At 44.4% G+C, this 12,095-nt stretch overlaps 1 protein-coding gene across 1 annotated transcript in view; it reads left to right on the forward strand.

The window, feature by feature from the left end:
• Positions 1 to 1,613: 1,613 nt before the first annotated feature.
• Positions 1,614 to 12,095, forward strand: part of GABRB3 (gamma-aminobutyric acid type A receptor subunit beta3) — a 115,864-nt gene continuing 105,382 nt past the window's right edge. Inside the window, exons 1-3 of the mRNA XM_063149732.1 lie at positions 1,614 to 1,785; positions 1,959 to 2,050; positions 2,210 to 2,277. Of these exons, the coding sequence (XP_063005802.1) occupies positions 1,706 to 1,785; positions 1,959 to 2,050; positions 2,210 to 2,277 (240 nt within the window). The 5' untranslated portion in view covers positions 1,614 to 1,705. The remainder of the gene's footprint in view (positions 1,786 to 1,958; positions 2,051 to 2,209; positions 2,278 to 12,095) is intronic.

A 12,095-nucleotide genomic window follows, 5' to 3' on the forward strand; every position in this document is an offset into this window, starting at 1 on the left:
ACTTACTTTATAATCATAGTAATTATGGCACTATTAAAAATCCAAATATTAACATGAAATCACAAGATTTGGCAACACAGTTTCTCTTACATTTTCCTGCATTGCCTATAGAGCTTGATATTGTTTTTAAAACTGAGCCTGCTCCTTCTTTTATTTGGATCTCTATTATTAACTGTAACAGCAACAAGGTCAGGACAATGGATTGCACTTGTCTTTCTTTTCAGTAATTTGCTGAGGAGAGAGGAAAAGCCATCCATGTTTTCTCACCTGTGGCTAACAGAGCGGCATTACTCAATGTCCATCCTTTCACAGCAGTTTCTATAATAAGGGAAGAGAATGTGTGGAAGGAAAAAGAGGTGCTAAGAGATAAAGTGCAAAAGAAAGACAAAGCTTTTCTCTCTTGGCTACTGAAATGTTGTGCTTTGTCATGGACCAGTGGCCGTTGATTGCAATGTAACCAGAATCAGAAGCTGGCCAAGGGCATGTCTGTGCTTTCATGGAGCATGGTGAAGAGCTGGTGAGGTGGAGAGGAGCTGCCTCTGCAACCAAAGCCAATATCTCTATGTCAACATTCTTCTGTTTCCATGCCAATAAGTCCTGCTGAAAGTACTAATTAGCATGGAAGAAGATTAAAAATAATAACAACTGTGCTGTCTTCCCTCAACCAATGTTTTATACAAAGTTGAGAGCATCCAGAAGCTCACAGGAGACAACTCTCACCCTACATCTCTGGTACCAGTGCCATTTCCCTTCATTCTTGTCCCGTATGACAAGCCTGGCTACACAGGTTTTTGAACCCAGCAGAGCTTCTGCCTGGCAGAGCGCGTCCATCTCGGCCAGTGCAGGGGCACCCTGGCAGGCACGGCTGAGGGAGCCTCAGGCCCGGCTCCTGTACATGCACACCCCATCCCTGGCCGGGCAGAGGCAGCTTCAGGCCCTTGCAAGTCACGGCAGGGCTCCCAGGCCAGCTCCCTCTCCCGCCCCGGCGGCTCACCCCGGGCATCGCTCCCAGGATGCGCCACAGGGCAGGGGGCACAGTCCCCAAAGCAGAGGGCAGGGCGGACAGAGGCACGGCATCGGGCAGCCCCTGCTCACCGGCTCCAGGGGGGACCCTGCGGGCTGCCCCAGCCCCGCGGTCCCGCTCCGACCCCGGGGACAAGGAGCCGGCTGCGGGGAGACCCCGCGGGGCTGCCGGTGCCCACGGCCGTCTCCGGGCGGTATCGCGGGGCCGGTGCCGTGCCGGGGTCGGGCGTGCCCCGAGGCGGTGCCCGGGGAGCCGCCGCCCCTCGCTGCCCGTCCCGGCCCCGCCAGCCCCGCTCCCCCGCCGCCCCACCTCGGGCTCTCCGCCCGGAGGGACGGCGGCGCCCTCCCTCCCTCCGTCCCTCCCCTCCCCTCCCGGCTGGCGGGAAGGCGGCGGCGGGCGGAGGGGAGGCGGCGGGCCGGGCTCCGGCGGAGGGCAGCTTCCTCCGGGGCTCGGCGGCGTCCGGCCGCGGGGCGAGCGCAGCCGGGTGCGCGGGCGGCTCCCGCGGGCCGGGTGGTGCTGCTGGGGCAGGGGGTGGGGGATTTTTTTGGGGGGGAGGGAGGGCGAGTGGGGGGAGAACGGGGACTGTCGCCTCCGCCTCTTCCTCAGCAGCAGCCGGGGCAGCCGGATCGCGGCGGCGGCTGCTGCTGCTGCTGCTGCGCGAAGGGAGCGTGGAGCGGAGGGATGTGGGGCTTTGGGAGAGGCAGGATCTTCGGGATCTTCTCTGCTCCCGTCCTGGTGGCCGTGGTCTGCTGCGCTCAGAGGTAGGAGCCAGCGTGCCCCGGCGGCGGCGGAGCGGGATGCGTTTCTCCAGGGGAACAGGCTGATGCGCTCCCCCCGCCCTCCCCCTCCCGCCCCGCTCCCGCCGTCGCCCCTGGCCCCCGCACCCCGGCTTCTGCCGCTCCCGCCCGACACCCCCGTCTCTTTCTCCCCGCAGTGTGAACGATCCCGGCAACATGTCCTTCGTGAAAGAAACTGTGGATAAATTGTTGAAGGGCTACGACATCCGCCTCCGGCCGGATTTCGGAGGTGAGTCTCCCTGCCCGGGCTGGCCGCCCGGCCATCTCCCCCTCCCCCGCCGCTGTCCCCGGTGCTGCCGCCGCTCCCGCACGGCGGCTCCGGCCACGCCGCCCGCCCGCGCTGCCGCGGCCCCTCCGGCCGCCGGCTAAAGCTCTGCTCTGCCTGCAGGTCCGCCCGTCTGCGTGGGGATGAACATCGACATCGCCAGCATCGACATGGTTTCCGAAGTCAACATGGTGAGTGGCGGGCGAGCCCGGCCGGCGCCGGGGCTGTCTCCCGGGTCACGGCCGCCCGTTTGCCGTCCCTCGTTTCTCACGAAGTCGCCGCTGTCTCGGCGGGCGGCCGCGGGGCTGCGCGGCGCTCCGAGCGCTGCCCTCTTCGCTTGAAAACTTTATTTCCCTGGAGACGCGCTTTCCTCCTTCCCCCCTTTTCCACTCTCACTGCCGGCGGCCGTCTCCGCGAGTGTGCCGGGCCGCCGGTTTGCCCCAAGCCGCCTTCTCCTCCTGCTGTACCCCCGGGCGGCCGGAGCTCGCTGCTCCGCCGGGCCCCCGGCACCTGCCGCGGCCTCACAGCCCGCGGGACGCGGAGCGGGATGCGGGGCAGGATGCGGAACGGGATGCGGGGCAGGATGCGGAACGGGATGCGGGGCGGGATGTGGAGCGGGATGCGGAGCGGGATGTGGAGCGGGATGCGGAGCGGGACGCTGAGCGGGATGCGGGGTGGGCTGGCGGCTTGCCGGGGCCGGTGGTGGGGGGCCGCGGCTATCGGCATCTCCCTACTTCTTGCGCGCTTCAGGGCAAAAAATCCAATCAGCCCAGCTTGTCTGTGGGTAAACTCTGACATGTGCGAGTGCTTTAAGGCTTGTTGAGCACCCGGAGCCGGCGCGGTTGTGAATGGACTTGGGAGGAATAGTATTCTAGTAGCGTCTCGGAAAGTGATGCTGTGTCGTGTTCACCGATGGACAGGGAGGTGTTTAGTGCTTTTCTGCGTTTTGATCCTCTCGTCTGTATACCTTGATGATTCAATGTTAGAAGCTGCAATTTCTGCTTCTCATCCTAATCCTAAATCTGAGGTGGATTTTTCATGTTCCTCAGCAAGTTACTTCTTCCCTCTGTGTCTCAGGTTTTTTTCCTTGTATTCTTCCTTTTGCAAACCTCGTGTAGAAAGACTCTGCAATGCTGTCGTTGCATTTATGGCATTAAAAATAATATGTATACGTTTGGAAGCTGAGCTCTCCTGTAGTACATATGATGCTAACACTGCCCTACCTCTCCTTCAATGCACTGTTGCAGTGTTACATGCTGGTGTATCTTGGCTTGATACATGTTCTCTGAAGTTTCATTAATCCTGCCACTACTTTCACCCCCTCTACTTGAAATTCTGAGAGAGAAACTTTTGCTCTACTTCTCATCTTCTAAAAAGTGTTTTTGACAGAGATACAGTTACCCATTTGCAGTTGAAAGTGTCACCAATGGCAGCCTTTCTACTCATTCAGGAGGGAAAAAAATGAGATGGTTCTTACAAGAGTTTATCTTAGGCTTCACCCAGATTCAGGCAACTGCAGAGACACCTCATGTATTTGACAGGCTTTTCTGTACCTGTGGGATTTCTTCTCAAGTGAAAAAATTGGGAGCTGAATGAAAGCTTCTCTCTGAAGTGTAATTGAAAAATCTGACTTCACTATCCCCACTGCCACCTTCCCCACCTTTGGATATGTTCCAGTCTTAGGGAAGCATTACATGACTCATTAAATTAATATATAACACTGTGTATGTGAAGTGCCAGAGAGGCAATAAATATCAGAGAAAGGCATACTGAGATTGGAAAGAAAATGAGGGGATGTATGCTGCTTTTTGTGCTTTTTCTTTCTTTTTTCCTAGCTGCAGGAAAGCCTATTAGGTTTAAATAACAACTTGTCCAACCCACTGTAGCAAGGGTATAAGGAAAAGTAAGTAATTACACGGCTTCTTATGGTAGGCTGGGTAATCAGATCCTCAGTGATGCAGGAGCTCCTCAGGAAGATGGTCAGTTTGTCCCCAGACTGTGTGTCAGTGCACCAAGTGCTTCAGTTTCTGGCTGCCCCAGGAGTCAGTGCCCACTCTTGCCCATTAGTTACCAGAGCAGCTGCAGAGAAGTGGAAGCTTTTTCCTGTGCCCTCTCATGGAGCAATGCAAAATCTGAAAAACATCAATACAGATCTTGCAACAGAAAGAAATGATGTGTTTCTGAAGCAGGTTGCTAGAGTACTTCTACTATAAAAACTGGAGTAGTTTACTTCAGGAAAAATGAACAGGAAGGGCTTCTGATTGATGAACACCTTACTACAACCAGAATTTCAGCTAAGCTTGTCTCACCTGCCAGGAAAAGAAGTCATCTTTCACTAGGCACAGCTGTGTTCACATACTGCCTGAGCTGGTTACTTCACTTGTTTTAAGTAACTTTTTACTGCTCTGCAAGAATTCTCATTCTTGTATATATCAATGTACAGCAAATATATATCAATGTATATCTCAATGAACAGCGAATAAGGGTGAAGGGACAGAGCTTTTCAAGATTACTCAAGTATTTATTCTAAGTAGTTATTTGGGCAGGGAAAAAAAGGGCCTAGTTAGTTTGAAGACCTGAGGCATAGCTGTTGAACTTCAGTCTGGTTGCCAAGTAAACTTTTAAACTTTGGCATATTCTTTCATTTAATTCCAAACAGATATTGTGAGTGTTGACCTTTAGCCTCATCAACTATTGAAATGTGTTACAAGAATTTCTCTGTGTGAACTGTGGTAGTGTGGACATGAATTCCTTTGATTTAAATCTAGACTCTGGTGTAACCTTTTATAAATTAGCTTGTTAAAATTCATCTCTGTATTAAAAATAAAATAACCAGAGATTTACCATTCTTCAATTTTATGGACATAAATAAAATGTTATTACAGCAAGTTTTATTATGCTACTTTCTAGGCAGCCTGTAATATTGCTTTCACTGACATGATGACAGTTCTTTGTAACAGGAATTACAGCTTGTATCATGCTTCTATTCATAATCAAACTGTAGGTTTATATATCATATATTCCTCTATGAATATTTGCTAACTGTTTATTAAGCTTTCCAGCATTTAAAAATTTTATTTGTATAGATATTTTTTAGAATAGACTTACTGATAGCCATGTACATCTTCCTTGTATTACATGAAATGATTAACATTTCTCTTTATTTTTGATGCTGAAATGCTAAGCTGGATCAGGAGGACAGATGCAAGTATCAGAATTGCAGACCATCAACTTGTTTTACTGAAAAGTTGTAAATAAGCAGTTTCTATTTGATTTCACAACATCTTGAAAATATTGAGTAGCATTAGTGAAATTGTAAACCTGTATGTTATAAAAAATCACATGATTAGGTATTTATAATTTAAGTTACATATACATGGTAGCAAGGGGGAATTAATGAAGTTGCATATAAGAAGTGCATTGCTCAGGGAAGGGCTGCAGTCTGTTAATTACCTGCACATATGTCTGTATCCATGTCAATGTGCTTTACTCCCCTGCTTAACCTGAACATACTTTCCCACAATTATTTGCCTGTTTCACAAATGATATGTGTAACTGGCTACTTAAGCACCTACCTATTTTTGCGCCTACCGCCAATATCTGCATTTAGAACCACTATAAATTGTACAGAAATATAAATCTCCAAACAAAATACTGATCAATAATAAAAACAGATGTAATACTGAGAATATACTGTAAGTCATCTTACAAATAAAGAATATGGAAGATTACTGTTGCCAGGTTTCAATAACTTAGCCATAAATTTTGTCATTTTTCATTATTCAGGTTGATTTTATTTTGCTGTGTTTTTAGGTGTTTTGCTCACATTACATGAATTGAAAAAGAAATAGTTCTTGTGCTTTTGCTAGTATGTCAGCCTATTTCCATTCAGACAAGTGACCACAATTTGCAATTTTTTTAACAGTCTGATCCTTCTTGAATGTTTGGTCTGTGAATTAAATGCGTTAGTTTCAGCCATTCAATTTTCAAGCATCTAAATGCTTCTGTATCTTAGGAAGTTAAATAATCAATGCTTTGAATCTCCAAATAACCCCCTCTTTAAAGTCATTATTATAGCTGGAAGAGTAAAGTACTGTACTTTCATTTTACTATAATTTTAGAATGTGTTTCATAGTTTATGGGAAATAATGCTATAAAGTGGATGGCGAAAACAAGGAGATAGTGCAAAAATGAACCTTTCTTCTTAGAGATAATGTTTTGCAGAGAATAGGAAATGGGCTACTGCTCTCAGAAGTGCTGTCTGCATTGTCTTTGTTTATAGAGAGGGCTTCAGAGTTGTCCATCTAGGGTTTTTCAAAGGCTCTAATTTTTATAAAATTAAACCAGCAAAACCCAGGAGGCATCATTTGCTATAAAGTCATCCTGCTGTTTTGAGAATACTGTAGTCAGAAAATTAGTTTGACATAAAGTCAGACCTTAAAACAGATGAGTTGTTGTTTCTGAAAAGGATGTCATCTATTCTATGCTGTCACTCTAAAAAATATGTAATCTCTTCTCTGCTAACACTGTAATTTTTATTTTTATGCATGTGCCTTTATAAAACTGCAAGTATGCATATGGACATCATTGGGTGCCTGCTGATTTTTAAAGCAATTTTGACATCTTTCTGACAAGCTGTTTTAGTTGCTGCCCTAAGGTTGACTGAACTTACTATTCATTGGGACTAAGTAGTGTCTATTTTCCTTGACAGGGATACACAGATAATTTTTTTTAGGTGAATTAATTCATACTTCACCTGAAGTTCTGAGGGTGCAGAACATCATGCTTCTGTTAATGAAATCTGTCACATCTTTTATATGATAAAAAATTTGGTGGATTCCATTTATGTAAATTGAGATTTATAGCATTAGATGTCTAAGTGAGAGCTAGATTGCTAAACTCTACAACTGCAGTTAATGGAGGTCTAAAACAGAATTTGGATGCTTGGGCAAAGGTGTCTACTGTCATTTTGGCTTCACAGTCTCATACTTGTCCTGTTTCCTGTCCAGGTTGGTGCAGATCTCCTGCAAATCCTCTGCCATGTCTCTGTGCCCAGGTTTTAGACACAACAGCAGCTCCTGAAATTTAAACAACTGAGTCTTGTTCTTGTCAATACAGGTGATGCAATTGAGAGAGCCTAAAATAAAAAAGGCATTGTAATAGTGCTTCTTAGATATTTTAGGTGCCTCAAGGTGTTTTGTTCGGACTCCAGCTGCCTCTCTAGAACTTAAGTGAACCTGCATAGATCCTTTGCAGTACCTGCCAGCTCTTTGCAGGGGTCCTGCATAATCCAGGCATCCAAAATGGCACCAGGCACCTTTGCTTAGGTAACTGAATTGTTCCTTAGATGTACAGCCAAAGCCTATCCTCCAGGCTCCCTCTGGAATCAGAAGAAAGAGACAGTCACTATTTTGGAACAGATATCTGGAATAGATGTCTGTGTGGTTGTTATTCTTAAAATGGAAGGATTAATATTTCTGGGAGGTGTCCTTGTTTCCCGAATGGCTATGGAGAGAGCCAAGGCAACTTGGTTAGTTTTTGAGTACACACAGTGAAATGTAACCTGTGTTTCCAACTGGAAATGTAGCTTATATTTCCTGCCATAAACAGATATTTCCTAAATATTTTGCAGGCAGAATCTTGATATTACCTCCTGCAGGAAATCATAACCAAGTTTTCACAAACTTCTCTTTGAATATTCAGATGGAGAAATTAAAGGAGTTGTTCTGATACAATGGTTACATAATCATATTGCAAAAACCAGTTTTCTGGCTAGAAAAAGATCCATGTGTGCAGTGCCTATTACTAGTTCACAAATCACAGGAGTATAAAATAAAATATGTAACTTTATACTCTAATTTTGCTTTTATATATTTTATAATTTGACTTTTTAAAAATTTAATAATTTTTAGGGAGAATAGTAGATCATACTATGGTAGAAAGACCACATAGATAATTTTGCATGTATGTGTGTATATATTTGATACATACATACATGTATTTGATAGACAATATAGGGGTGAAAAGGAAGCAGAAAGAAGTAGTGTCCAAGCAGGGAAGGATCTCCTGAGGCCATCATAGCCCTGCAGAGTGCTGTCACTGTGCTGGTGATGAGCCAGCGTCCATCCACTACAGGAGGGGCACAGCAGCAGGCACCGATCCTGGAGGACAGTCTACCTTACAGGTCACCTGCTCTCTAGTTACCAGCTGGCCACAAGATCACCCATCCTCTGCCTTGTCTCCATCTGTTTTTCTTCCTCTGTACAGTACCCATGAACTCCCCCAGCCCGCCTCACTTTCTCTCTCTCTCCATCTCTGTCATGTTTCATAGTTCTTATTGACAGAGAGGAGAAAGAAGTGCTTGTAGCAGACGGTGTGATAGGGAAATGACTCCTGTTTGTCCAGGGGAATTGATGACAGGCTTCTGCTTATCTGCAGTGGAAAGCAGCTACCCTGAAGGGGAAGGAATACCTGCTCATGCAGAGACAGGGAGGTGGTAAATGTTGCTGGGAGATGCCAGTAAACTATTTAAAAACCAGCTCCAGCTGCCAGCATTGAATCATCCAGACTGGGATGATGAAATAGATATGATCTGTGATGACATCAATCTGGAATAATTGCAAGCATTCCATGGACAGAAAGGGATTCAAAATTATGCTTACAAACTAGAGGAATAGCCCAAATAAAGGGGGAGCAAGCGTGAAGTGCTATGTTATATAAGGAATGATTAATCCATTATTTAAAATGATAAAGATTTGGCTAAGCAGTAGAACACTAAAACAAGGTCTTATTGGACCAGAATCTAAAGCAAGTGAAAAAGTCACAGGTGCAGTATAATTGAAAAAAGACACATCTTACCTTGGGGTACATAAATAGAAGTGTCATTCACAAGACACAGAGTTTGCTTTGTCATTAGTTAAGCCTGAGAAAGAATGTTGTGTCCAGTGTTTCCTCATTGACTTTCAGGGAGATGGAAAGAAGCAGGAGGTGTAAGGAACAGAAAAAAAGTGTTTCTAATTAAAATAATTATAAAAGAGGGCATATGCGGTGATGTTGAAGTAAATAGGTTTGTTTAATACTGAAAGATAGGATGGGGAGAAGAAATAAAAGCTCTCAGTAAGTAGGATGATGGCAGTGAGAGAATGATGATCAGTTGCTCTTTGGAACCAACTGAATTAAGATCTGAAGAAATTAGGGAATTGATTTCATCTAACTACATTTTTTGTAGCATCTCCTTTTTTCAGGTTTCAAGAAGGGATTAGATAAATACCTCTTCCAGTGGTGTTGCTCCTGCCTTTGGGGAGGCTGGGCTAGCTGATGCTTTGAGCTGTTTTCCAGCACTCTGTTTCTGAGAATCTCTGCTCTGATTTCGTTATTATTTCTGTCAGTCCTCACAAGTGTGTCTTGGTGTGGTTTCAGCTGCTCCTGCTGGTATCATGCTGATGCCTCAGAAGATGAGAAGTTTCCCATAAGACATTTGCAAATAAAGATGTCTCAGAAGATGGGAAGTTTCCTATAGGACATTTGTAAATAAATGCCAGTGCCATAAGTATATTCCTTGCCAGCTGAGATGTCATTAGGCACCAACATTGTATATAAATCTTTATTGTGTTCTTAGTACTTTTGCATCCATTGCACCAGGTGTCACATGTATGTTCTTCCAAACACATAGTAGTCATTGAAAAAAGTTATGAAGCTACAAGGTCAGGACTTCTGTGCATGTATACATTATATATTTTTACCTCTGCTGAAAAAATTTTATCATGCCCAGGTAATGAAGAAGTACGCTAATTTAAGTCAACAGGAATGGAAAATTGACAGAAGCTTTATGAATTTTTACCTACTCTATACCTAGAAATTTTTTTTTCACTCCCTTGAAGACAGAAAGAAAAAGAGATAAAGGAAAGAGGGATATTTATATGAAGATCTTTAAAAGTGCACTGAATTTTTATTTAGATAGTTTAATGTCTTTAGTGATACAGAAAGCTTGGCAATTTGATAAAGGCATGGCAGGCAATGTCATGCTTGGCAGAAGACAAGAGACAAACATGGAAACTTCCATGACACAAGTGCCACAATGGTCCTCAGTGCCAAATGTCCTGACTCTGCTGCTTGCTGGTGGTGCACACTTGGGGAGGAGACCAATAAACACATTACTACTTCTCTAGGTTACTTTTACCATGGCCAGTGATTTGTAACTTGAAGAGAGTACCTTTTGTTTAGGTGTCACCAGAGCACTGGGATGATTTAGTAAAAAAATCACTTTTCCTCACAGTTTTCCTTTTAATAAAGATATGATTATATAAAGAATTTAAACTTGGGTAGTATCAAGTGCAATCCATCAATACTGAAGGATAATAAAAAACTTTCTGTGGAAGAGGTTGAATAATATAAAGCTACCATTAGGGGTTTTAGCTTATCCAGGACAAAATTTCTTTTTTTCTCTCCTGTGACATGGAGTCATAAAAAATAGCTGGAAGAAGAATAATTTCAAAGCAATGGTTTATTTAATATTTGTAATTGAATGTCACAGTTCCTCATAACTACAGATATTGCAAGAAAAAAAATCCCCGAGTCTGAGCATGTCTAATTCATTATTCACTATTACAGATTTGAACCGATAACTTTGGCAAAATAATTTGTTCTCTCAGCAGTTAGGAGCTGGTTACAGGTCGCTGTGATAATGTAATCTGCAATATGAACGTAATATTGCACGCAGCAGAGAGGGAAGATAAAACAGCTGTGCTGGGAGGTCTGCAGTTACACTGGATAATTGGCAGTTCAATAGCAGTTAATGACTTTTTTCTTAATACTAATACGAATGTTGAATTTTCATTAGTTCATGGGTATGTCTCCATGGCACAATACAGCACTCTGCAGAGATGTCAGAGGTACCTCTGGTGCAGCTAGTAGAATTTCTGGATGCTGTGAAGTTATGTCAACATGGAACTCTGTACAGAATGGTTGTACCAGTGGGAGCTGGTCTCAGAATAAGACTTGTCTCACAAGCTTTAAATAGGTTATCTGCTGTATGACCAGCATCCAGCCAGAGCTGATCATCAGAGTGCCCTTTAACAGAGAGGTGCACTTCTGTAAGGGAATATTTTTTGTTCTAAAACAGGTATTTAAGACAAGGACAACTGGTCCCCCTGGAGTACCTATCTGGAGGTACTAATAGGGCAATGGGATGGAAAAGACAATGAGAGGAGTTGACTGACTTAGGATAGATGCTTTTTTCCAGTTCATGTTGGAATGAATTCCACCTGTTGCTCCTTCTTAACCTGCCTTTTTGAAGATAATTAGAAGAGAGCCCTGAACTAGCACACAGTTGAGCTTTAGTTGACTAAGTAGTATTAGCCAGCAGGTCAATGCCCTGCATGAGAATTCTGTGCACAGTGTGAACTGCAGAGGGTTTTTCATATAGATTTTGTGTGAATTCTGAATCAAAATACATGTAGGACAGAGAAGATAGGCTTTGAAAGTAACCTCAAATCCATGTGATTAAAAATAGGTCATCCCTTGTTCTTCAAATTGAGATGCAAGATAGCCCCACTGTCTTACTCTGCTGGTCTGTTAACCCTGAAGTTACTTGAAAGGAAGAGCTTCATTCTCCTAACTATGTCTTGTTCACATAAGGGATATTTTAAAATTTCCCATTCTGGTTGCTCCTTACCCATCATGGCTTTAGCACGTGAGCTCATTGCTCAGCTCCAATGTCAAAGGTTGAGCTGTAATCCAGTGCAGGTGCACCTGAGCTCTGCTGGGCAGGGTCCTTCATGCTTTTGGACTGGGCTGAAGCACAACCAAAAATCTGAGGGCTTTGCCTTCCAGGAGCTGCACTTGGCTGTGCAGGGAATCAGAGCCAGCCCCTGTCACATTTTTCAGTGGGGAAATAATTCAGGAGGAGTAAGAAATTGAATCTTCCAGATTTAGAAGCCTAAAATATAAATTAATTTTCTTACTTTATCAAATGTTATTTTGTAAACAGATGACCGTTTTTCTTGGTGTT

This window comes from Melospiza melodia, chromosome 2 (genome assembly GCF_035770615.1).
Source record: "Melospiza melodia melodia isolate bMelMel2 chromosome 2, bMelMel2.pri, whole genome shotgun sequence".
Lineage (NCBI taxonomy): Eukaryota > Metazoa > Chordata > Aves > Passeriformes > Passerellidae > Melospiza > Melospiza melodia.